Source organism: Oncorhynchus masou, unplaced genomic scaffold, assembly GCF_036934945.1.
Source record: "Oncorhynchus masou masou isolate Uvic2021 unplaced genomic scaffold, UVic_Omas_1.1 unplaced_scaffold_664, whole genome shotgun sequence".
Taxonomy (NCBI): Eukaryota; Metazoa; Chordata; class Actinopteri; order Salmoniformes; family Salmonidae; genus Oncorhynchus; species Oncorhynchus masou.
Window position 1 is genome coordinate 376913 of NW_027013085.1, and position 27674 is coordinate 404586.

Below are 27674 nucleotides of genomic sequence, written 5' to 3' on the forward strand. Positions count from 1 at the left end.
CGACACTGCCGCTGCTCCGTTTCTCATAGCCATACAACTGCTCGCGTAATGCTGAAGAACTGGAGCATTGTTTACTCTTGAGTATGTATTAATTCCAAACATAATTCATATGTTACTCGAAGCTGTTAAAAAAATGCTAATTTCCTTCGGTCGCACACCAGCTACCTAGCTAGCATGTATATAAACATCACTCTGCACAGCTAGTAATGTCTGTCTGAGAATGGGTTAAGGCAGAAGCAATCGTTGTCAAAGCGACTTCTTTTTTGGTATTGTGGCAAACAAATGTAATAGGCGTAGGCCGCCACCTACTGTATTGGCTGTGTATCCGCCTACTATTCTGTAGCATGTATTCAATACACTTTGTGAAACAATTACCCTACCAACTAACCCTGCACCCATTAAAACCTCACCACTACTCCACTACTTTAGCCCGATCTAAACCTACTCCAGGCAAGCAGCCTGGGACACTATTGTTCAAAATATCTTGTAACTCTACTGCAGTAAAATGCCTGTACACCCAATGTATGCTAGAAATAAATTCACAATCGATGATACCACAGATAAGGTTAGATAATATTAATTCAAATTGTTAATACAATTTTTAAAAATCTACTAGTAGACTTGTTGGGTGTATTTCAAGCCAGGACATACTATATTTATTTCATTTTAATCCATGCCAAACCCAATAAAGAAACAAACTAAAATTTTTAAGAAATATGGTAATTTATGTGCAAAACAAAAACACTGATCAACGAGTTCATCTCTAGAAAAGAAGGAAAACACATCCTTTAATTTAGCACACCATGAAAACTTCTATAGGAGAACCGAGGCACTTGTACTATGCATCTTGAATGTCACTTTATTATATACTACAGCATATTATGCTAATAAACTGCTTTAGTTTTGAGCCAAATAGTGCGTGTTTACAAGCTGCCCAGGCTGTGAAGTTATACTGTACATATAGTTATCAATGACATGAGATTCCAAATAAATAGTGTATGTGTCCACAAGTTCTTGGGTATATTAACAGATCTTATAAAAATATCTACACACATTTCAATTCTACTAAACACTCTTTACAATTGTACAAAAACAAATTGGTCCACACTGTTTTTTTTGTCAAAATGCGTCCATGTATAAACTCAAGTGTTAATTGACAAAATACTAAATCAGACTTTTTTCCCCCATGACCTCAAAAGGGACATCTAATTCTCATGACTCTTTCTCGTCTTTAAATGTTGTCTCGATGACATCGTTTCCTTTTAAAATTCCCTTTTTATAATAAGAAAATAATGACAAGGGCTATCACCGTTTCTTTCTATACATCCTAAATATATCTTCTAGATAAACACAGCTTGCAATTTGGTTCATATATTTCCTTGTTTGTTTTTTGCACACTGACTCACTTTGAATGCATTCTGTCTGCAGAATGACTGTGCATACAGTGAGTTAGACATTTACGTTCCCTGGTTCAGCTTTCTTTTCAGGTTCAATCTCTGGAACAACAAGGTCGTGCTTCAGCTTGCTCAGCTCAGTCCAGTTAAACCCCATCAGAACCTTAGTCTTCTTCTGTCGGAGCGCTTTCATACACCGGCTGCGCTTCGCCCCAAACAGAGACGCCACATCAGTCCTCTGGAACACAGACGGCCCGCCAGGGCCTCCATCTCTTTCCTCGACAGGTAGGGCCTCTGGTGGAAGTATCTGGTGAGGAACTCCTTCTATCCTGGAAGGGAAGCATCTCAATTCCTGTGGGATCCAGCACCAGGGACACAGTGGGGTCAAATGTAAAAGCACCAGGTTTGGATTTGTGCCCCACCTGCTGCTGGGTGGCGCCCCCTGTCGCTTCCCTAGACCTACTCGGTCTGCTCTGATCCAGGGCAGCGGCCGGCACGCCACCGTTGATTGTCTGGGCATTTGGATCAGGGTTGATCAATCTCTCTGCATCCTTGGCTGCCTTGGGGGCACACCTGCAGCGCTGGACGTGTATGGAGATGGTTTTGGAAGTGGACTTGTCTGTGTACACCCCAGGCAGTATACACTTGAATGCTGGGGCCTTCAGTATGGCATGTATAGTGGGTACAATGTGGTGCTTTGTCTTCAGATGGAGCTCGTAATCCTCCCGTTCTGAGGCTTCTCTGGACAGAAGGGACAACCGTCTTTTGCTAGGTTTTGATATGCTGACTTGATGGACTCTCGTCTCAGCTTCAGATAGATCCGGTCTTTAGTCGATGTGACCAGAACCACATTTAGCTCCTTGTCTGCAAAGCAGGTCTTTAGGGACAGTTGCGCTCATGTCAAAAAAGGGAAACAAAGGCCCCCTGGGGATTGATTCCCAGACGATATTTCTCTTTGAGGACGTCACAGTTGGCTTTGTCTGAGAGCTTGTGTTCCTTACCCATGTGTACCATGACTTGCTGGATGGAATAGAACACCAATGGGCAGAGCAAACACTGCAGACCATGCAACAAATGTTGAAAAATACCCTTCTCCGACAATAACGTTTTACATCTTGTGCATTTCACTGTGTTATTCTCCATCTTCTTCAGAAATTGTGTCTGCACAGCCAACTCTTTGGGTTTCTCAGTGCCGTTGTCACCTTGTGTCAGGTTCATCACGGCCGTGCCAGCCGCTTGATTGGACACCGTGCCGTTTCCCATGACGATTATAGTCGACGGCTTGTTCTGCTGTTGTAGAGTGGTCATGTTCTGCGTCACAAGCACACCTTTATTGACAATTTGGGTGACCCCAGCAGACTGGACTGGCATGGCAACCTGAACAGTTTCCAGTGTGTAGGTTGGCATGCCGTTTACCTTGTTGCCAGTAGGGACCAGACGGACAGACTGGGAGGACATGACGGCTCCTCTGGGACCAGACTGGGTCAACATAAAGGGCTGGGAACCACCACCCATCTTGTTTTGGACATTGATTTGGACACCAGGTGGAAGTAGGACCTGTCGGGGCTGTTGTTGTTGTTGGGGAACTCTAATTGTTATTGGTAACGGTTTGGTGGCATTCTGCTGGGTGTTGGGCAGCATCATTCTGATGGGACCAGCTTTGACGAGTGTGGAGGTGGGCAAGGCAGCACGGTTCTGAAGAGAAGTAACTGCCCGCTGAGTGAGTACTAGGCCGTTTCCTGCTGCACCCTGTGTGGCGAGGAACATGTGCCTCTGGTTTGGACCACACACAAGGGCCGTTGTGTTACTTGGAGCAGCCAGAAGCATAGTACCAGTGGAAGGGTTTTTTGATATGGACCTTCCGTTGGGTTGTTGTTGGTTACTGTTCTTGGAGACCAGAGAGACTACTTTTTGGACAGCCCTGGGAGCCAGGTTCGGAAGCTTCTGCTGCGGGCCGTTCCTTATGCTAGTTTTGAGGTTGGTGTTGACGTGTTCGACGATGAAGGGCCTGATGTGCTCGTGCAGTTCCTTGTGTTTGTCTGAGCTCAGAATGTGGTAGAGCAGGTGCTCTGACGTCTCCGGCATGTTACACATCCTGCAGAAGAACGTGGACAATTTGACCCCGCCCACTGTCTGTTCTGCCGTTCCGGTGACCATAGTAACGGTTCAACAACGATCCGTAGTGGTTCACCAGGGACGTGTTTTCTCATGACATAGAACAGCGAGTCGTGGAACCCACAGCCTCGACAGTATTTGTCTCCTACGTCAGTGGTGGAGACTGAATGGATGGTAGTATGGGACGTGGTGGAGGTTAAAGTACATGAGGCACTGGTGGTTTTGGCCGAGCCCCGTGGAACAGCTTGATGTGTTGATTGGTGACATCAGGCTGGCTGATGAAGGAACAGTTGGGGCAGGAGGACAGGGCGCTGATGTCCTCCTCCTCCTCGTGACAGCGCTGGACGTGTCCTCTGAAGGTGTACCATGACCGGGTAGAGAACCAGCACAGGGCACAGCATAGCATCTCCCTGCGATATGGCCACTGAGTGATTTAAATAATAATGATGAAGTTAGCATGTGATTTAAATATGAATGTTACATTTACAATATAAAGTTAAGACATATTACAGTATTGCAACAGCTATTATGACAGAATAATAAATGACTTGTCGTCCACAATGATGAGCGTACCCTTTTTCTCCTTTTGCCATGGTAACCGTCCGTTAGATCCTCCCAGTCTGTGTTCTCAAAACAGTCGTCTCCTGCATCAAAGCATTTAAGATCCTGGAAAACAAAATAGACCAAGATAGGGTTAATGCAAAAATGAATCTATCAATATTCTATTAAGAGTAGCCACAGTGAACAAGGTCCCACTAATATCTGTGCTTGAACATTTGTAGTGTACAAACAGAACTTACATCCAACAACTTTTTGCAGTTGTCAAGTCCAATGTCACATAGAATATCTTTGACTCTCTTCCTTGATTGTCTGATTTTGTCCAGTTTCTCCACAGGTAGTTGGTACATCTTTCCCTGCACGAGCAAAACACAGCAGTAAATAAAAGGGTCATTTCACAAGCCAGATGTAGGCCTAGAAATAAAAACAATACATTTTAAATCAGCTTGTTTTTGTATATACTGTAAACAGTAACCACTTCAGTGTCAGTGATACAAAGCAGCATTTAGTGGAGGTGCCTCTTGATTAGTAGGCCAAGCAAGCGGTTGCCTCTGAATCCCATAAATAGTTATATATAAAATGATAACAACTTTGTCATTAGTCATTGTTGGCGTAAATGGTACGTTCCTCGGTTTTCGTTACTGGCTACATGAACGCAATGCCAGCCAAAATGACCAGCCAAGTAGTAAAACTGATCATTTGGTCACTTCGTCTGCTGCGAAAAACTGCAGTTAAGAGAAGTTACATAATTCTGTGAATGGCACACTGACAGTTGGATGTTACTGGCTGGCAAATAACTACGAAGAATGAGCAGAGAAATAATAAACCACTGATAAATAATCAGGATGCATAATAATACTGCATCTGCGCAAGCCAGCTAAAACAGTTGTTAGCTAGCTGGATGACTGATGCTAGCATCGCATTTTGCCTAATTTGCATGCACACACAGACAGGTCACTGAGGTAACTTCACCACTCATACACATTTGGCGGCAGGATTTAAATATTTGGTGAATTGCAACAACGTTTTGGACACAATGTTAATCATGCAGATATATAGTGAAGATACATTTGGGAAAGTGTACCTTACACGACCTGGCAGTCGAAGAGAAAGCTCTCGACAGAGTGCGTGCTCGTGAGTCTGTTTTCACCAATCCGAGTGGAGAAGAGCTTAGGCGCGCGCACCACACGGCTATGAAAAATATACCATGAAATACTCGGCATGCACTTATCAAATCGTTTTCTTCGCCTATAATACCAATAATGGCAGAATTTCCTCTATTTTTAATCAACCATTTCTTTTGTTTGTTCTGTTGAAGAGCATCATCCAACTATTGATAGGAAACATGGCGCACAGGAAGTGAGGAAGTGACGTTTGCTCATTAACATATTGCATGGTCATGACCCTCCAATCAAATGAGTGTGTCTCTAATTCTTACCCTGGACCATTTTGAGCACAGTAGAACAATTGAGTTGACCTTGATCACCACTGGGGACCACACCTGTTGCCACCAGGTGTATCACACACATCAATTCATATCATACCTGTTGCAGCTTGGGGCACCCTGTGAAATCACGGGGAATAAACTACAATAGGTAAACATGGCATATCTTCATATTGAATATAGAATACAATAAGAATTTTAATGGAATACATATAGAATTCTAGAATGCAAATGGACACATTTGCCTGGTTCAATGAGAGATTTCTGCAGCTCTAAGTATTTCTGGTCAATGTCATTTTCCCATAAGCAGAACATTATGACAACAAATATCATACCAGGTCAGATGTGAGCTCAAGACAGGGTCAAGCATTAGGTACTTGAACAATATTTTTGATAACTTATCAGCAAGCATGGTCTACATCTGTATTGTTGAAGTGGGTCAGGGAGACTGTTTTGTTTCATCTTTGAGTTAAACCTACGGGCCTACTGTAAGCAAATCACAAATAACTGAAACTGTGGTTGATATTTAGCCCACATGCTCTTTAATCAAAGTCTGTGGACAGAAGGGATGAAAACTCACAGATACAAATGCCAGTGGCTCACACAGTTCATAATGACACAGTTCATAATGACACAATTCATAATGACACAGTTCATAATGACACAGTTCATAATGACACAGTTCATAATGACACAGTTCATAATGACACAATTCATAATGTCACAGTTCATAATGACACAGTTCATAATGACACAGTTCATAATGACACAATTCATAATGTCACAGTTCATAATGACACAGTTCATAATGACATTTGGGACACACGTAATGGCTTGATATTTTGTTAAGGGGATAGTTAAGGATTTATTCCTCATATATGGCATTAGACATATTTATTTAACCTTTATTTAACTAGGCAAGTCAGTTAAGAACAAATTCTTATTTACAATGACGGGCCAATTGTGCGCCGCCCTATGGGACTCCCAATCACGGCCGGTTGTGATACAGTCTGGAATCAAACCAGGGCCTGTAGTGACGCCTCTAGCGCTGAGATGCAGTGACTTAGACCGCTGTGCCACTTGTGAGATATAATAAAACCACAACAGTGCTGTAGCTTTGATAATACATTCTCTCTACACAATGCATCAGCAGTACATGTAAAGGACATGCACAGTCACAGTATAACAACAAGTGCCAGAACTGGATTTACTAATAATACATAATGGTGTTTCATGACTATTTCCATATTAAATACTTAGGAGCTCCGCTTTGTGGTTTCAAATGTGCTGAGAGACTGACGCTGAGAGGGACAACATTTAAGTGGGTTCAAAAGGTCAGATCCCTGAATTCACAATGTATCATCAACACCCTATTCCCTTTATAGTGCACTACTTGTGACCAGGGTCCAGGTCAAAGCAGTGCGCTATATAGGAAATGGGGTGCCATTTGGGACCCAGCCAATAAGAAACGTCTCCTCCGTCTCAAGCATTGAAAAGTTATAACAAAGGCTGGCAGTGTTTGTAGCACAGGAGGTCGGTTGGACCTTAATTAGGGAGGACAGGCTAGTTGTAATGGCTGGAGCAGAATGAGTGGAATGGTATCAAATACATCAAACATGTGGTTTAATCAAACACGTGTTTTATACCATACCATTCACTTAATTCTGGCCATTTTTATGTGCCGTCCTCCCCTCCCTGTGGTTTGTAGTGTTCTAGAATCTGACTGTAGAATCACAAGGTGATGACCATTCGTCCTCCTCCACCCCTCCCTCTGTAGCACCAGGCTGCGTCGTAGCTCTGTCCTCAGGGTGAGCAGGCTGCTGTGGTTAAACACACCTCCATTCATCTCCCTGATGGCTGGGCTGCTGCCGTAGTGCTGCTGCAGGGTCAGGTCTCGGTTCAGTCTGAGGTTCAGGTTAGTGAGGCTGGGCTGTGAGTGATAGGAGGTTGAGGAGATGACAGAGTAAGGTCGACGGGGAGGGCGTCGGGTGGATGGCCTAGGAGAAGGCCTAGGACTCTGCTGGGGCTGGGACCAAGCCTGGGAACGGGAGGCTGTGGAGGTGGAGGCACTGGAGCGACGGGATGAGTTTCTGAGTCTTCTCTCAATCACAATGTCCAAGTCCTCGTCGCTCTGCAGCTCGTCATCAGTGAAACTGTAGGCTCCCACACAGATGGGCATGCTGTGGTAACTCTGACAGATGGGCGTGCTGTGGTAACTCTGGTAGTCTAAAGAGCTGACACTGCCTGAGTTTATCCCCGACATCCAGCTGCCGGTACGCACTATGTTATTACGCTGGTTCACCGGCTTCACCGTGATGATAAGATTGTGACTGTTTGCGATCATCATGTCTGTGACCTGGTCTAACACCTTGCCCATCACCTCAATCCCATTCACCTCAAGCACCTGGTCGTTAATGGCCAGCAGCCCTGTGCTCTCAGCCAGGCCTCCAGGGACCAGCCGTGAGATGAAGATCCCAGGTACCTTCTCCAGGCCGTGGGGAGTCACCCTCACAGTGGTCCCATCCCGGATATAGAACCCCAGGGGCCTCTCTGAGCCCTGGCGGTAAAGGCGCACCCGGCGCTGAGATGCGGGCAGGAAATCTGTGTCAATGATGGACGAGATGGGACGGAAGTCCTGCGGCCTGCTGATGAGGACCGTGGGCCTTTTGCGGTTCACGTCGCCGCGTGGCAGGGGATCGCTGGCACCTTCCTCCGGCGCGTCACAGTGGCATTGGGGCAGAAGGTATTGTCGTCTACTTCCTCTGTGAAAGGAAATCTGTGAGTACACATCTTGAAAAGCAAAACTTGTCAAATGTACTAACTAGTCTAATTCCCCTAAGGGCTACAATGCAACTAAATTGATGCATTGTTTGTTTTACTGTGTGGGTCAATGTGGGCAAGAAACAACTTCTGACTTAGCACAACAACCAGGGCATAAATCATACTGTCAACATCAGAAAGGATTGCTGCAGAACATGTTCTGATTCTCTACAAACTATATAAACAGGAGTTCCTGAGGGTACATAAACAAGGGAAACAAATGTAGATAGTCCACCATGTAAACAAACATACGAAAATAGCAGCGCACAGCAATTACATGAAAATAAACATCAACCCTGGACAACTAAATTACTTCCCCTTCTGCTGCTGGTGGAGACACACATAAACAACTTCCCTGATGCAAACTCTGATAAATCCCGTATGACGAAGGCTTGCAAGAAGGATATTTGAATTCCAGTCTCAGCTTTGGATGATATGTTATCTCAGTGTTATTGAAGCCTATCGATGTTACCTGGTTTTTATTACCTTTTTAATGACAGACAACCATAATAACTGGCTTAGTCTTGCATAATTACAGCTAGTTGTGTTTAGGGCTTCAGAGTAAAACAACTGGCTGGTCTAGTCTGTTCTGGGTGTATACCTTGTCTCTGTATGAAGATCCGCAGTAAGGTAGGAGCAGTGGACACGGCCTTGCAGAAGTTGCCATCGTTATTGATGGGTAGTAGCTCTCCCTGGATATCTGCATAGCCAATGATGACGTCACTGCTGGTTAGACGGTGCAGGCGCAGGATGAGCTTGTAGAAATCTTGGAACTCCCGGGGTTGGAACGGTTAAGAGAAAACCTTCTGAACTCTGCTCCATACTAAAGACAGAATGTTTCGGAGAAACTTTGAACGATAAAGAAAAGTTGTCCTTTCCATACTTATTAGACAAATCAAAGCAATTCATTGACGAATGCGTTTTTGATATTGAGTGTCAGCAATGTATTAGGCTACTGGACTAAACTATGATATGGAGCAAAATATACATGTACCTGTAGATCAGCCAAGAATTGTGAGCAGAAAATCTATCTAGCTTATAGCCATAATATTGGCTATTACATATGCAGGTAATAACACATTACTTAGAATCTAAAATATGTTATGACAGGTAAAAATAGAAATTAATGGGTGAATGGACCACCACATTGGTGGTAAACAGATTATTTCATACCATAAAAGCATAAACGCATTTTTTGAAATGACAGTAGCCTACACTAGGGTGACATATTGGTTGTAGGACTATATATAATTGTAGTCAAGGACCGTTATTCTTCCATTTATCGGGAGCACATTGCGCAGCTAGACAGCATCCTCTCCAAATGGAACAATAGTCAGCCAATAAAACAGGATGCCCAACTCCCGCGCGGCTACTTACTTTGCTTTTCACTTCCACTGTCGCACGATACTGCAAAGAAGACTGCGATTTACTTAAACTCCGATTCATTTTCTTATTCTTCAGAACCCCACTGGGTTCTGTGTGGGTTGTAGACTACTACGTCTGTGGGTTCAGTTTGATCCACTGTCTGCTGCCTGTGCGTAAAGTTACGCTTCTTCATACAAAGCCGTTTTCCCGTACTTCTGCCGGAGTAGTTACTGCTTTCTTCTGTCACATAAAAAAACTGTGTTGTTCCCCGCTGACTGGTGCGGGACCGGGGCCGAGGTATTGGGTAAAGTTAACCATCATGACATCACCGCCCCCATCCTTTCCATAGCTTCCCTCTCCTCTCCACCGGAGGACGCAGTTTCTTCTCTTAAAGTGCTATAGGGATGGATTACATTGGACTACTAAATATCTTATAACTTTGCTTCTGTAACGGTTTTCTTGTGGTGAAGGAGAGGCGGACCAAAACGCAGCGTGGTGGTTATTCATGGTTCTTTAATATAGACACTATACATGAATAGACTAACAAAACAAGAATTGTGAAAAAACCAAAACAGCCCTATCTGGTGCAAACACAGAGACAGGAACAAACACACGGTGAAACCCAGGCTACCTAAGTATGATTCTCAATCAGAGACAACTAAAGACACCTGCTTCTGATTGAGAACCATACGAGGCCGAAACATAGAAATACCCAAATCATAAAAAAACAGACTGCCCACCCCAACTCACGCCTGACCATACTAAATAATGACAAAACAAAGGAAATAAAGGTCAGAACGTGACAGCTTCAGATTTACTAAATATAACATTTGATGTATATATTTGTGACGCATTAATACACAAAAAAAACAGGTGTGTCAAGTTGTTTATTTTGCAGTTAGAAATACAGTGTGCATAATGCTCTAAACCTTTATAATCAGTGGTTATAATGAGTTAAATCAACAGTCAATATGAAGTGATATAAGTTACAGTACATTTCCATGTACTGTCTGAGAAGACATATTCACCATTCAGAAGCAATATATTCCATTCCTATCCAACATTCTATTATCTATAGTGTCATAACTTCTATAGAATTTTCCAGGACGGAGCTATGATTAGGTGCTTATTAATGTGGATGGTGAAGACTTCTCTGATCAGTGACATTGCTGCATTGTGGTGGCTAAGTCTCAATACTAAATATCTCATTTTCCTCCTCTCCTTTCCTTCATCCCCACTGGATAGATTTACCCCATCGTCCTCCTTCCTTCCACATTCTGCTAGATCAGTGATGGTGGAAGTTAGGACCCTCTAAGGCAGGTCTTCTACAGCAATGGTTCCCAAACTGAGAGGTCGGCAGGGGGGAGGGGTCCCCCCCCAATTATTATTATTATTAGTTATTTTTTGAAGGAATTCAGTCTGGCTTTAAACTTACTTTTGAAAGTTGTAATAGTGGAATGCACAAGGTGCAATTGTGAAATTGGGTGGTGCATCATCAGTTCCTCTTGTCATGTGTGATTGCAGACCTTAGAGAGCTATGTATATATAACTGGTCAGAAATGTCCAGATCAACTAGCCCATGTCAGCTAACATTTTTTTGTTTTTGTTTTTCTAGCCCATAGATATTGTGGTCATCTTTTGTCACAGAAATATCACATGTATACACATTAGACATGGCAAAATGTATGGAATTGCAAGAATATTTTGGTTTAAAACTGCAACATTTTATTTGCACCCCATGACAAAATGTGTTGAATTGCAGGAAATAAACTTTAAACCTGCAAAATTCTCTCCACCAACAAGAGGGGTGTGAACAGTTTGTGTCATGAACATTGCTTGTGCCCATAGAAATAGACATGGCGCGGGGATGTTCCCTAATGCTGGAAGGGGGCACCCGAGGACCCCGAAGGGCCGCACTGAAAGTGTTGTATTTCCTTGCCGTCAAAATGTGAGAAAAAAAATTGTCCTTTATCCATCATTTTAGAAATTTGTTCCCTGACTGTGTAGCTCTAATTTCAGGGATTATTAGCGAGCTGGACACAGTCAAGATACTGTATGAATGTTTGCTAAATATTTGAGGCTACTCAAACCACCCATGGGCCGGATTGGACCCCCTCGTGTGCGGGGCCGTATGTTTGACACCCCTGCTCTAAGGCATGGCAGCTAGTTAAAACTGGCATGGAGGGTCCAGGGTGATTCCTGAGGAATAGGGGAAGTTGCCCCTAGATGCCGATTTTGGTTTTAAATTTTGCATTTTGCCCACTAATGGTTCAGGTTAGGATTGGGGGAATAGAAACTGATCCTAGATCTGTACCTAGAGGAAACTTCTCTGACCTACACCTTGACCTCATCGGGAGGATGGTTCCCTCCTAGTACTGCCAGGGCGTTAGTCACCATCTTCTCCACCATTATCTGCGTCGTCTCAACGGAGTGGGTTCCTATGTGTGGCAGGATGATGACATTTGGAAGAGCAGCAAGGGGGTGGCCTCTGAAATGAACAGAAATGTGTTATTTGAGGGTTACAAAGTGCCTAAAGAAAGTATTTTCAAAATGTAACTAGGCCACTCAGGAACCTTCACTATCTTCTTGGTAGATTTGGCTTTGTGTTGTAGGTTATTGTTCTGTCGAAGCAGGCTTTCCTCTAGGATTGTGCTTAGCTCCATCCTGCTTTTTTCATCCTGAAAACACCCCGTCTTTGCCAATGTCAAACATACCCACACCAAGCTTGAAGATAAGGAGGCATTTACTCAGTGATGTGTTGGATTTGCCCAAACATAAGGCTTTGATTTAGGCCAAAAAGTGTGTTCCTTTGCCATGATTTAGTTGTTTTTTTTACAGTATTAATTTAGTGCCTTTTTCCATACATATACTGTATATGAATGTTTATTTATTATTTGTATTCCTCTTTTCACTCTGTCATTTAGGTTATTGTGGGGTCAATACAATGTTGTTGAGCCATCCTCCGTTTTCTCCCATGACAGCCACTAAGCTCTGGAGCTGTTTTCAAATTCCCAATGGCCTCATGGTGACATTCCTAAGCAGTTTCCTTCCTGTCCTGCAGCTCAGTTCAGAAGGATGACTGCATCTTTGATGTGTTTGGGTGATTTAATACATCATCCACAGCATAATTATTAACTTGACTAAGATATATTCAATGTCCGATGTTATTGTTACCCATCTACCAATCACTGCCCTTCATTATGAGGCTTTCAAAAGCTCCTGGTCTTTGTAGTTGAATCCGTGCTTGAAATACTTGACTGAGTGACCTTACAGATGCTGTATGCACTGTATGGGGACAGGGGAAGGGGTAGTCATTAAAAAATAATGTCAACCTCTATCTACAACCTCCCACTCTCACACAGAGTGAGTCCACATAACTTAAGTGATTTCTTAAGCCAAATTTTACTTCCGAACTAATTTAGGCTTGCCCAAACAAAGGGGGTGAATACTTATTGAATTTCTATATTTTAGTTATGTAATTTGTATTAATTTCACTTTGACATTACGGAGTACTCTGGACAGGTATCAGTCTAACATTGGTAGGGGTTCAGGGTATCAGTCTAACATTGGTAGGGGTTCAGGGTATCAGTCTAACATTGGTAGGGGTTCATGGTATCAGTCTAACATTGGTAGGGCTTCATGGTATCAGTCTAACATTGGTAGGGGTTCAGGGTATCAGTCTAACATTGGTAGGGGTTCATGGTATCAGTCTAACATTGGTAGGGGTTCATGGTATCAGTCTAACATTGGTAGGGGTTCATGGTATCAGTCTAACATTGGTAGGGGTTCATGGTATCAGTCTAACATTGGTAGGGGTTCAGGGTATCAGTCTAACATTGGTAGGGGTTCATGGTATCAGTCTAACATTGGTAGGGGTTCATTGGTAGGGGGTTCAGGGTATCAGTCTAACATTGGTAGGGGTTCATGGTATCAGTCTAACATTGGTAGGGGTTCATGGTATCAGTCTAACATTGGTAGGGGTTCAGGGTATCAGTCTAACATTGGTAGGGGTTCATGGTATCAGTCTAACATTGGTAGGGGTTCATGGTATCAGTCTAACATTGGTAGGGTATCAGTTTAGCAGTATCAGTCTAACATTGGTAGGGGTTCAGTCTAACATTGGTAGGGGTTAGGGTATCAGTCTCAGGGTATCAGTCTAACATTGGTAGGGGTTCATGGTATCAGTCTAACATTGGTAGGGGTTCAGGGTATCAGTCTAACATTGGTAGGGGTTTAGGTATCAGTCTAACATTGGTAGGGGGGTATCAGTCTCATTGGTAGGGGTTTAGGGTATCAGTCTAACATTGGTAGGGTTCATGGTATCAGTCTAACATTGGTAGGGGTTCATGGTATCAGTCTAACATTTAGGGGTTTAGGGTATCAGTCTAACATTGGTAGGGTTCATGGTATCAGTCTAACATTGGTAGGGGTTCATGGTATCAGTCTAACATTGGTAGGGGTTTAGGGTATCAGTCTAACATTGGTAGGGGTTCATGGTATCAGTCTAACATTGGTAGGGGTTCATGGTATCAGTCTAACATTGGTAGGGGTTCAGGGTATCAGTCTAACATTGGTAGGGTTCATGGTATCAGTCTAACATTGGTAGGGGGGGTTAACATTGGTAGGGGTTCAGGGTATCAGTCTAACATTGGTAGGGGTTCATGGTATCAGTCTAACATTGGTAGGGGTTCATGGTATCAGTCTAACATTGGTAGGGGTTTAGGGTATCAGTCTAACATTGGTAGGGGTTCATGGTATCAGTCTAACATTGGTAGGGGTTCAGGGTATCAGTCTAACAGTCTAACATTGGTAGGGGTTCATGGTATCAGTCTAACATTGGTAGGGGTTTAGGGTATCAGTCTAACATTGGTAGGGGTTCATGGTATCAGTCTAACATTGGTAGGGGTTCATGGTATCAGTCTAACATTGGTAGGGGTTCAGGGTATCAGTCTAACATTGGTAGGGGTTCATGGTATCAGTCTAACATTGGTAGGGTTCAGGGTATCAGTCCATTGGTAGGGGTTCATGGTATCAGTCTAACAGGGGTTCATGGTATCAGTCTAAATTGGTAGGGGTTCATGGTATCAGTCTAACATTGGTAGGGGTTTAGGGTATCAGTCTAACATTGGTAGGGGTTTAGGGTATCAGTCTAACATTGTAGGGGTTCATGGTATCAGTCTAACATTGGTAGGGGTTCATGGTATCAGTCTAACATTGGTAGGGGTTCATGGTATCAGTCTAACATTGGTAGGGGTTCATGGTATCAGTCTACCATTGGTAGGGGTTTAGGTATCAGTCTAACATTGGTAAGGTATCAGTCTAACATTGGTAGGGATTCAGGGTATCAGTCTAACATTGGTAGGGGTTCATGGTATCAGTCTAACATTGGTAGGGGTTCATGGTATCAGTCTAACATTGGTAGGAGTTTAGGGTATCAGTCTAACATTGGTAGGGCTTCATGGTATCAGTCTAACATTGGTAGGGCTTCATGGTATCAGTCTAACATTGGTAGGGGTTTAGGTATCAGTCTAACATTGGTAGGGCTTCATGGTATCAGTCTACCATTGGTAGGGGTTTAGGGTATCAGTCTAACATTGGTAGGGGTTCAGGGTATCAGTCTAACATTGGTAGGGATTCAGGGTATCAGTCTAACATTGGTAGGGTTCATGGTATCAGTCTAACATTGTGGGGGTTCATGGTATCAGTCTAACATTGGTAGGAGTTTAGGGGTATCAGTCTAACATTGGTAGGGCTTCATGGTATCAGTCTAACATTGGTAGGGCTTCATGGTATCAGTCTAACATTGGTAGGGGTTTAGGGTATCAGTCTAACATTGGTAGGGCTTCATGGTATCAGTCTACCATTGGTAGGGGTTTAGGTATCAGTCTAACATTGGTAGGGGTTCAGGGTATCAGTTCAACATTGGTAGGGGTTCATGGTATCAGTCTAACATTGGTAGGGGTTCATGGTATCAGTCTAACATTGGTAGGGGTTCATGGTATCAGTCTAACATTGGTAGGGGTTTAGGGTATCAGTCTAACATTGGTAGGGCTTCATGGTATCAGTCTAACATTGGTAGGGCTTCATGGTATCAGTCTAACATTGGTAGGGGTTTAGGGTATCAGTCTAACATTGGTAGGGCTTCATGGTATCAGTCTAACATTGGTAGGGCTTCATGGTATCAGTCTAACATTGGTAGGGCTTCATGGTATCAGTCTAACATTGGTAGGGGTTCATGGTATCAGTCTAACATTGGTAGGGGTTCATGGTATCAGTCTAACATTGGTAGGGATTCAGGGTATCAGTCTAACATTGGTAGGGGTTTAGGGTATCAGTCTAACATTGGTAGGGGTTTAGGGTATCAGTCTAACATTGGTAGGGGTTCATGGTATCAGTCTAACATTGGTAGGGGTTCATGGTATCAGTCTAACATTGGTAGGGGTTCATGGTATCAGTCTACCATTGGTAGATTCCAGGGTATCAGTCTACCATTGGTAGGGGTTTAGGGTATCAGTCTAACATTGGTAGGGGTTCAGGGTATCAGTCTAACATTGGTAGGGATTCAGGGTATCAGTCTAACATTGGTAGGGGTTCATGGTATCAGTCTAACATTGGTAGGGGGTTTAGGGTATCAGTCTAACATTGGTAGGGGTTCAGGGTATCAGTCTAACATTGGTAGGGGTTCAGGTATCAGTCTAACATTGGTAGGGGTTCAGGGTATCAGTCTAACATTGGTAGGGGTTCAGGTATCAGTCTAACATTGGTGGGGTTTAGGTATCAGTCTAACATTGGTAGGGGTTCAGGGTATCAGTCTAACATTGGTAGGGGTTCAGGGTATCAGTCTAACATTGGTAGGGGTTTAGGGTATCAGTCTAACATTGGTAGGGGTTCATGGTATCAGTCTACCATTGGTAGGGGTTTAGGGTATCAGTCTAACATTGGTAGGGGTTCATGGTATCAGTCTAACATTGGTAGGGGTTCATGGTATCAGTCTAACATTGGTAGGGTTCATGGTATCAGTCTAACATTGGTAGGGGTTCATGGTATCAGTCTAACATTGGTAGGGGTTTAGGGTATCAGTCTAACATTGGTAGGGGTTCATGGTATCAGTCTAACATTGGTAGGGGTTCATGGTATCAGTCTAACATTGGTAGGGGTTTAGGGTATCAGTCTAACATTGGTAGGGGTTCATGGTATCAGTCTAACATTGGTAGGGGTTCAGGGTATCAGTCTAACATTGGTAGGGGTTCATGGTATCAGTCTAACATTGGTAGGGGTTTAGGTATCAGTCTAACATTGGTAGGGGTTCATGGTATCAGTCTAACATTGGTAGGGGTTCATGGTATCAGTCTAACATTGGTAGGGGTTTAGGGTATCAGTCTAACATTGGTAGGGGTTCATGGTATCAGTCTAACATTGGTAGGGGTTCATGGTATCAGTCTAACATTGGTAGGGGTTCATGGTATCAGTCTAACATTGGTAGGGGTTCAGGGTATCAGTCTAACATTGGTAGGGGTTCATGGTATCAGTCTAACATTGGTAGGGGTTCATGGTATCAGTCTAACATTGGTAGGGTTCAGGGTATCAGTCTAACATTGGTAGGGGTTCATGGTATCAGTCTAACATTGGCAGGGGTTCATGGTATCAGTCTAACATTGGCAGGGGTTCATGGTATCAGTCTAACATTGGTAGGGGTTCATGGTATCAGTCTAACATTGGTAGGGGTTTAGGGTATCAGTCTACATTGGTAGGGGTTTAGGTATCAGTCTAACATTGGTAGGGGTTCATGGTATCAGTCTAACATTGGTAGGGGTTCATGGTATCAGTCTAACATTGGTAGGGGTTCATGGTATCAGTCTAACATTGGTAGGGGTTCATGGTATCAGTCTACCATTGGTAGGGGTTTAGGTATCAGTCTAACATTGGTAGGGGTTCAGGGTATCAGTCTAACATTGGTAGGATTCAGGGTATCAGTCTAACATTGGTAGGGTTCATGGTATCAGTCTAACATTGGTAGGGGTTCATGGTATCAGTCTAACATTGGTAGGAGTTTAGGGTATCAGTCTAACATTGGTAGGGCATGGTATCAGTCTAACATTGGTAGGGCTTCATGGTATCAGTCTAACATTGGTAGGGGTTTAGGGTATCAGTCTAACATTGGTAGGGGTTCATGGTATCAGTCTAACATTGGTAGGAGTTTAGGGTATCAGTCTAACATTGGTAGGGCTTCATGGTATCAGTCTAACATTGGTAGGGCTTCATGGTATCAGTCTAACATTGGTAGGGGTTTAGGGTATCAGTCTAACATTGGTAGGGGTTCATGGTATCAGTCTAACATTGGTAGGGGTTCATGGTATCAGTCTAACATTGGTAGGGGTTCATGGTATCAGTCTAACATTGGTAGGGGTTTAGGGTATCAGTCTAACATTGGTAGGGCTTCATGGTATCAGTCTACCATTGGTAGGGGTTTAGGGTATCAGTCTAACATTGGTAGGGGTTCATGGTATCAGTCTAACATTGGTAGGGGTTCATGGTATCAGTCTAACATTGGTAGGGGTTCATGGTATCAGTCTAACATTGGTAGGGGTTTAGGTATCAGTCTAACATTGGTAGGGCTTCATGGTATCAGTCTAACATTGGTAGGGCTTCATGGTATCAGTCTAACATTGGTAGGGGTTTAGGGTATCAGTCTAACATTGGTAGGGCTTCATGGTATCAGTCTAACATTGGTAGGGCTTCATGGTATCAGTCTAACATTGGTAGGGGTTCATGGTATCAGTCTAACATTGGTAGGGGTTCATGGTATCAGTCTAACATTGGTAGGGATTCAGGGTATCAGTCTAACATTGGTAGGGGTTTAGGGTATCAGTCTAACATTGGTAGGGGTTTAGGGTATCAGTCTAACATTGGTAGGGGTTCATGGTATCAGTCTAACATTGGTAGGGTTCATGGTATCAGTCTAACATTGGTAGGGGTTCATGGTATCAGTCTAACATTGGTAGGGGTTCATGGTATCAGTCTAACATTGGTAGGGATTCAGGGTATCAGTCTACCATTGGTAGGGGTTTAGGGTATCAGTCTAACATTGGTAGGGGTTCAGGGTATCAGTCTAACATTGGTAGGGATTCAGGGTATCAGTCTACCATTGGTAGGGGTTTAGGGTATCAGTCTAACATTGGTAGGGGTTCAGGGTATCAGTCTAACATTGGTAGGGATTCAGGGTATCAGTCTAACATTGGTAGGGGTTCATGGTATCAGTCTAACATTGGTAGGGGTTTAGGGTATCAGTCTAACATTGGTAGGGGTTCAGGGTATCAGTCTAACATTGGTAGGGGTTCAGGGTATCAGTCTAACATTGGTAGGGCTTCATGGTATCAGTCTAACATTGGTAGGGCTTCATGGTATCAGTCTAACATTGGTAGGGCTTCATGGTATCAGTCTAACATTGGTAGGGCTTCATGGTATCAGTCTAACATTGGTAGGGGTTCATGGTATCAGTCTAACATTGGTAGGGGTTCATGGTATCAGTCTAACATTGGTAGGGGTTCATGGTATCAGTCTAACATTGGTAGGGCTTCATGGTATCAGTCTAACATTGGTAGGGCTTCATGGTATCAGTCTAACATTGGTAGGGCTTCATGGTATCAGTCTAACATTGGTAGGGGTTCATGGTATCAGTCTAACATTGGTAGGGGTTCATGGTATCAGTCTAACATTGGTAGGGATTCAGGGTATCAGTCTAACATTGGTAGGGATTCAGGGTATCAGTCTAACATTGGTAGGGGTTTAGGGTATCAGTCTAACATTGGTAGGGGTTCATGGTATCAGTCTAACATTGGTAGGGGTTCATGGTATCAGTCTAACATTGGTAGGGGTTCAGGGTATCAGTCTAACATTGGTAGGGATTCAGGGTATCAGTCTAACATTGGTAGGGTTCATGGTATCAGTCTAACATTGGTAGGGGTTTAGGGTATCAGTCTAACATTGGTAGGGGTTCAGGGTATCAGTCTAACATTGGTAGGGGTTTAGGGTATCAGTCTAACATTGGTAGGGGTTCAGGGTATCAGTCTAACATTGGTAGGGGTTCAGGGTATCAGTCTAACATTGGTAGGGGTTCAGGGGGTATCAGTCTAACATTGGTAGGGGTTCAGGGTATCAGTCTAACATTGGTGGGGGTTTAGGGTATCAGTCTAACATTGGTAGGGGTTCAGGGTATCAGTCTAACATTGGTAGGGGTTCAGGGTATCAGTCTAACATTGGTAGGGGTTTAGGTATCAGTCTAACATTGGTAGGGGTTCATGGTATCAGTCTACCATTGGTAGGGGTTTAGGGTATCAGTCTAACATTGGTAGGGGTTCATGGTATCAGTCTAACATTGGTAGGGGTTCATGGTATCAGTCTAACATTGGTAGGGGTTCATGGTATCAGTCTAACATTGGTAGGGGTTCATGGTATCAGTCTAACATTGGTAGGGGTTTAGGGTATCAGTCTAACATTGGTAGGGCTTCATGGTATCAGTCTAACATTGGTAGGGCTTCATGGTATCAGTCTAACATTGGTAGGGGTTTAGGGTATCAGTCTAACATTGGTAGGGCTTCATGGTATCAGTCTAACATTGGTAGGGCTTCATGGTATCAGTCTAACATTGGTAGGGGTTCATGGTATCAGTCTAACATTGGTAGGGGTTCATGGTATCAGTCTAACATTGGTAGGGGTTCATGGTATCAGTCTAACATTGGTAGGGATTCAGGGTATCAGTCTAACATTGGTAGGGGTTCATGGTATCAGTCTAACATTGGTAGGGGTTCATGGTATCAGTCTAACATTGGTAGGGGTTCATGGTATCAGTCTAACATTGGTAGGGATTCAGGGTATCAGTCTAACATTGGTAGGGGTTTAGGGTATCAGTCTAACATTGGTAGGGGTTTAGGGTATCAGTCTAACATTGGTAGGGGTTCATGGTATCAGTCTAACATTGGTAGGGGTTCAGGGTATCAGTCTAACATTGGTAGGGGTTCAGGGTATCAGTCTAACATTGGTAGGGGTTCAGGGTATCAGTCTAACATTGGTAGGGGTTCAGGGTATCAGTCTAACATTGGTGGGGGTTTAGGGTATCAGTCTAACATTGGTAGGGGTTCAGGGTATCAGTCTAACATTGGTAGGGGTTCAGGGTATCAGTCTAACATTGGTAGGGGTTCAAGTTATCAGTCTAACATTGGTAGGGGTTAGGGTATCAGTCTAACATTGGTAGGGGTTCAGGGTATCAGTCTAACATTGGTAGGGGTTCAGGGTATCAGTCTAACATTGGTAGGGGTTTAGGGTATCAGTCTAACATTGGTAGGGTTCATGGTATCAGTCTAACATTGGTAGGGGTTTAGGGTATCAGTCTAACATTGGTAGGGGTTCATGGTATCAGTCTAACATTGGTAGGGGTTCATGGTATCAGTCTAACATTGGTAGGGGTTCATGGTATCAGTCTAACATTGGTAGGGGTTCATGGTATCAGTCTAACATTGGTAGGGGTTTAGGGTATCAGTCTAACATTGGTAGGGGCTTCATGGTATCAGTCTAACATTGGTAGGGCTTCATGGTATCAGTCTAACATTGGTAGGGGTTTAGGGTATCAGTCTAACATTGGTAGGGCTTCATGGTATCAGTCTAACATTGGTAGGGGTTCATGGTATCAGTCTAACATTGGTAGGGGTTCATGGTATCAGTCTAACATTGGTAGGGGTTCATGGTATCAGTCTAACATTGGTAGGGGTTTAGGGTATCAGTCTAACATTGGTAGGGTTCATGGTATCAGTCTAACATTGGTAGGGGTTTATGGTATCAGTCTAACATTGGTAGGGGTTTATGGTATCAGTCTAACATTGGTAGGGGTTCATGGTATCAGTCTAACATTGGTAGGGGTTTAGGGTATCAGTCTAACATTGGTAGGGGTTTAGGGTATCAGTCTAACATTGGTAGGGGTTTAGGGTATCAGTCTAACATTGGTAGGGGTTCATGGTATCAGTCTAACATTGGTAGGGGTTCATGGTATCAGTCTAACATTGGTAGGGGTTCATGGTATCAGTCTAACATTGGTAGGGGTTTAGGGTATCAGTCTAACATTGGTAGGGGTTTAGGGTATCAGTCTAACATTGGTAGGGGTTCATGGTATCAGTCTAACATTGGTAGGGGTTTAGGGTATCAGTCTAACATTGGTAGGGGTTCATGGTATCAGTCTAACATTGGTAGGGGTTTAGGGTATCAGTCTAACATTGGTAGGGGTTTAGGGTATCAGTCTAACATTGGTAGGGGTTTAGGGTATCAGTCTAACATTGGTAGGGGTTCAGGGTATCAGTCTAACATTGGTAGGGGTTCAGGGTATCAGTCTAACATTGGTAGGGGTTCATGGTATCAGTCTAACATTGGTAGGGGTTCAGGGTATCAGTCTAACATTGGTAGGGGTTTAGGGTATCAGTCTAACATTGGTAGGGGTTTAGGGTATCAGTCTAACATTGGTAGGGGTTCATGGTATCAGTCTAACATTGGTAGGGGTTTAGGGTATCAGTCTAACATTGGTAGGGGTTTAGGGTATCAGTCTAACATTGGTAGGGGTTCATGGTATCAGTCTAACATTGGTAGGGGTTCATGGTATCAGTCTAACATTGGTAGGGGTTCATGGTATCAGTCTAACATTGGTAGGGGTTTAGGGTATCAGTCTAACATTGGTAGGGGTTCATGGTATCAGTCTAACATTGGTAGGGGTTTAGGGTATCAGTCTAACATTGGTAGGGGTTCAGGGTATCAGTCTAACATTGGTAGGGGTTCAGGGTATCAGTCTAACATTGGTAGGGGTTCATAGTATCAGTCTAACATTGGTAGGGGTTCATGGTATCAGTCTAACATTGGTAGGGGTTCATAGTATCAGTCTAACATTGGTAGGGGTTCATGGTATCAGTCTAACATTGGTAGGGGTTCAGGGTATCAGTCTAACATTGGTAGGGGTTCATGGTATCAGTCTAACATTGGTAGGGGTTCATGGTATCAGTCTAACATTGGTAGGGGTTCATGGTATCAGTCTAACATTGGTAGGGATTCATGGTATCAGTCTAACATTGGTAGGGGTTCAGGATAAGTCACATCCAGTGCAGCGGCTCGGATCACTTTCTTCTGGAGTGCTTCCACCAACGCATCTTGGTCTACAACGAGGCCTGTGAAAACAAATGCTCCAATGTTTATTACATTTGTTATGGTGAGTTGAGAGTCTGATCACAATAACTTCAGGGTGAAACTGACTGTAGATCCTTGTGTGTGGCTGACGTTTTGTACAATGCTCTAATTTACATCAATGCATGATTTACGTGAAAGTCGTAAGTTCTTCCGCCCATAGATCTCAATAGATATAGAATCACTGACTGACTGCCATGGGGACACTCATATTGACCTGTATGGGGAGGGCCATTCTACTTATTCTAACTCTATGGTCTGGTCATACCTCTACTGATGTTGATGAGAGTGCTGCTAGGTGTCATCATGGCTAGTTCCTTGGCAACGATCATTTTATGTGTGTCAGGTCCATAGATATAGAATCACTGACTGACTGCTACGGGGACACTCATAATGACCTGTATGGAGAGGGCCATTCTACTTATTCTAACTCTATGGTCTGGTCATACCTCTACTGATGTTGATGAGAGTGCTGCTAGGTGTCATCATGGCTAGTTCCTTGGCAACGATCATTTTATGTGTGTCAGGTCCATAGATATAGAATCACTGACTGACTGCTACGGGGACACTCATAATGACCTGTATGGGGAGGGCCATTCTACTTATTCTAACTCTATGGTCTGGTCATACCTCTACTGATGTTGATGAGAGTGCTGCTAGGTGTCATCATGGCTAGTTCCTTGGCAACGATCATTTTATGTGTGTCAGGTCCATAGATATAGAATCACTGACTGACTGCTACGGGGACACTCATAATGACCTGTATGGGGAGGGCCATTCTACTTATTCTAACTCTATGGTCTGGTCATACCTCTACTGATGTTGATGAGAGTGCTGCTAGGTTTCATCATGGCTAGTTCCTTGGCACCGATCATTTTATGGGTGGCAGGTGACAGGTTCACCACCACCATCACAAAGTCTGACTGCTGGAGCAGATCCTCCATGTTGGCACAGTACATCGCTCCCACTGCTCTCTCTTCCTCTTTCCTGGAAAGTAAAGAAAATATAAGTAAAGAAACCACAATCACATTGTCTTTAGAATAAATTAAAGATGAAAGAAGTCTGTGTGGGTACTGAGTCTGTGTTACAGTGAGTTTAGAGTTAAAATCCTAATTTAGTTTGAATAAGTAAATGAGTAATACATTAATGAACAGGGTGAATGTGTAGCTTTCAGAATCACACAGCAGACCAATGTCTAAACCTAAACCTTAACCACAGCCATTCTACTGTCTAGATTGAATAACACCCTGCTGATTTAATTCGACCAGCATTTGATTTACTTTGGATGTAAGGTGTCTTTGAGTGTGTTTGGAAAGTATGTCAAATCAAAGGTATTGTTACCACCTGCGGTTCCTGTTATGATAGAGGATCTTCATATCAAATCCCTGGGCCCTCCTGGCCACCTTGTATCCTATCCTCCCCATACCGATGATGCCCAGGGTGGCCCCGCTGACATCCATACCCATGGAGCTCTCTGGCAAGACCTTGTTGTTGTGGGTTAGGGTGTAATGGTGACCTGTAGGAATATGAGAAGGAATAGAAGGGGTTTCATTCTGTCTCTTTATGGGCGGGTTCCCCCGGAAACAGATTAAGACTAGTCCTGGATTAAAAAGCACTTTCAATAGAGATTCTTCATTGAGCATTTATTTAAAAAAAGTAAAAAATTTTACCCCTTTTTCTCCCAAATTTCGTGGTATCCAATTGTTTTAGTAGCTACTATCTTGTCTCATCGCTACAACTCCCGTACGGGCTCGGGAGACGAAGGTTGAAAGTCATGCATCCTCAGATACACAACCCAACCAAGCTGCACCAATGTGTCAGAGGAAACACCATGCACCTGGCAACCTTGGTTAGCGTGCACTGCGCCCGGCCCGCCACAGGAGTCGCTGGTGCGTGATGAGACAAGGATATCCCTACCGGCCAAGCCCTCCCTAACCCGGACGACGCTAGGCCAATTGTGCGTCGCCCCACGGACCTCCCGGTCGTGTCCGGTTACGACAGAGCCTGGGCGCAGCTGGCGCTTAACCACTGCGCCACCTGGGAGGCCTGAGCATTCTTCTTAATCCAGAACTAGACTTCATCTGTGTATGGGAAACTGGTCCTATATGTTGAATGAGAAACGACTAACTCTGAGATTCTGACATACAGTAGGCCTACCTTCAACGATCTTCCTTGCAGACGCCAGCATTAAACCCATCCCGATGTCGGCAGTGGCGTTGTCAACAACATGAGGGGTGTTGCACACCTTCACCCCAAAGCTGTTGATCATGGGTATGTCCAGATGGTCCACTCCCACCCCTCCGTTAACCACTACCTTGAGGTTCGGCAGAGACTGCATCAGACCTCTGTCAACGTTCAGGGCAACGCCCCATACAAACACTGCTTTGACCTGTTCTGACAGATTCTTCTGGTCTAGCAGGAATGTCTCGTATGGGATAATGGTGAAGTGTTTCTCGACAACAGGTGCAAAGCATTTGTAGATGCCTCCATGTGCTCCGAAGGTAGTGGCCAGTATGCAGGGCTTCTCCATGTTGATCTGAACGAGAATAAATCAACCATAGCATTTGAATGATTCTATTTATATTCTATATATATATATTCTAATCATTCTATTTCAATGGCATTCAACATAACGTTTATGGAACAATACACGGAGAAGAACGCTTTGGATATCACTATAATCGTCAACTGTTTTCACAATTGTTTCAAAATGTAGAACAATACAATAGAGTAGGAATTTCAGATTGTAAATGCTTTCTAACCAATTCTAATTTTCCAAAAGATCATTCACTGTTTAAGTAAACCTTCTTCAGGTTTAACGGTCAATCTACTGTATGTCGAGATTCGTCTGCAACAGTCCGCTATCAAAGCTCAGAAGTCACTACGTAAACAAAATAGTCTAAAGAAACATTTTCTTCGTCAAGACATGATCATAAAAGTATATTTAACTTCCTTACCAGTTGGGATATTGTGCGCGTTCCTCCAAATGACAGCAGTGGAGTCTTCAATCTGTGTGTCAAATGGAACATGTCATGTCTGTCTGACAGCCAGGCGCGATTAATCGACTACCGTTTCACCGATGAAAGTAGGGGTTAGTCTGTGAAATATTCACAGGGCTCTGTACAACATGCCAACGGGAAGAAGACAAACATTAATCCACTAACCCACTCTGTCCTACATAACAGAGTATGTAGCGACAGATAATCAACTCAAGAGAGATCGAGTTCTAAAACTTCTCTCTCTCAAATGGATAACCTCATTCAAACTGTGTGTGGTATGCATTAGTGTGTTTACATGTTGTCATGTTTAAGTCTAAAACATCTACATCAGACTGTCCTAAAAAATCAACACAGACTGTGTGTGTGTGTTAGTTTCATGAGAATCAGAGTTTGCATTTATTTGTTTACTTATTTGTTTACTTGTAATGCCCAAGATGACTAAAAGTAAATCCAGTTTCAGTAAGCCTGTCCATATGTCCAGCAGGGGGAGTAATACACACGTCCCACAGAGCTCGAGATCTGCCTCATTCATTTCTAATGATCAGCTAGTATTGCTCTGGTCAGGTTATACTGCCCTTCCTTCCTTTAACAAGAATGAATGAAGCCTTTAGAGGTTGACTACCAGATCATTTGTCAACTCAAGTCGAAACGCCAGTTCACATGATTATAATGAGGGGCCCACCTTGGCCTATACACCTGAAATCAAGTCGTCATGACAAACGTCACCAACCATCCACACACACCACACACACTTTAAATACACCAGTGAAACCATTAGAATGTGAATATAGACATTAATAGTCTACAACCTCCCCATTTCATTCCTCATTCACAGTCTAACAGTAGGCTCTCTGTTTCTAATGTAGAAATGTAAACTAAGGTCCTCATTCACAGTCTAACAGTAGGCTCTCTGTTTCTAATGTAGAAATGTAAACTAAGGTCCTCATTCACAGTCTAACAGTAGGTTCTCTGTTTCTAATGTAGAAATGTAAACTAAGGTCCTCATTTAGACAGGCTTTGAGCGACCTGCCAAACGTTCTTCAGCATTGTCCTCATTAATTTCTAATGATCAGCTAAAGGTCAGGTAGTATTCCTCTGGTCATGTTATACTGCCCTTCCTTACTTTAACAAGAATGAATGACTGAGGGAGTGATTTACTGAGTGAATGACTGAATGAATGACTGACTAAACGACAATGAATGACTGAGTAAATATTATACTTGACTAAAATAAATATTTTCTTAACTCTATTTTCTTAAAACTGCATTGTTGGTTAAGGGTTTGTAAAGTAAGCATTTTAAGGTAAGGTACCTGTTGTATTCGGCGCATGTGACAAATAAAATTGGATTTGAGTGAATGACTCTTCTTTTGGTCACACTGATGCAACTCATTTCCCGGTAACCTGTTTGGGCCCTTGTGTCCTGCATACCTAACATGCCATGTACAATCTTATGAATTCACACACCTGCTATTCCTATCACTCGTTTATTTCCCTTTGTGGATTTTAAAGGAAATGATTTGTGTATGGAAACTTTCTCTAGCCCAAATGCTTGCCCCAATCCTATGCTTTAAACCCCTGACGACGTGAAGAGTGTGCAAGTGCACACTCCTGGAAAAGGGTGCAAAATCGGGACGCAACCATTCAGAAGTGAGCGAGGCAGCTCAAGCTCTCTACATGGTTCCTCCCCTCCTTTTGCCGGTTGGTTCAGTAACAGCCTGACCCCAGTCAGTCACCCCTGTGTCGGCCCATAATTAATGCTGGTG

General features: G+C 43.4%; 1 protein-coding gene and 2 pseudogenes across 1 annotated transcript; all 3 read right to left on the reverse strand.

The window, feature by feature from the left end:
* Positions 1–788: 788 nt before the first annotated feature.
* On the reverse strand, positions 789–5255 carry LOC135536799 (activity-dependent neuroprotective protein 2a-like; annotated as a pseudogene).
* A 798-nt stretch (positions 5256–6053) lies between these two features.
* On the reverse strand, positions 6054–9948 carry LOC135536787 (partitioning defective 6 homolog gamma-like; annotated as a pseudogene).
* A 1655-nt stretch (positions 9949–11603) lies between these two features.
* Positions 11604–25951, reverse strand: LOC135536782 (probable 2-ketogluconate reductase). Its single transcript, XM_064963013.1, has 6 exons — positions 25869–25951; positions 25069–25447; positions 24256–24427; positions 23723–23898; positions 22799–22895; positions 11604–12184 (listed from the first exon to the last, which is right to left on the reverse strand). Exons 1-6 carry the CDS (start codon positions 25938–25940, stop codon positions 12031–12033), a joined length of 1050 nt encoding a protein of 349 aa, XP_064819085.1. The 5' UTR covers positions 25941–25951; the 3' UTR covers positions 11604–12030.
* Between the last annotated feature and the right edge of the window lie 1723 nt (positions 25952–27674).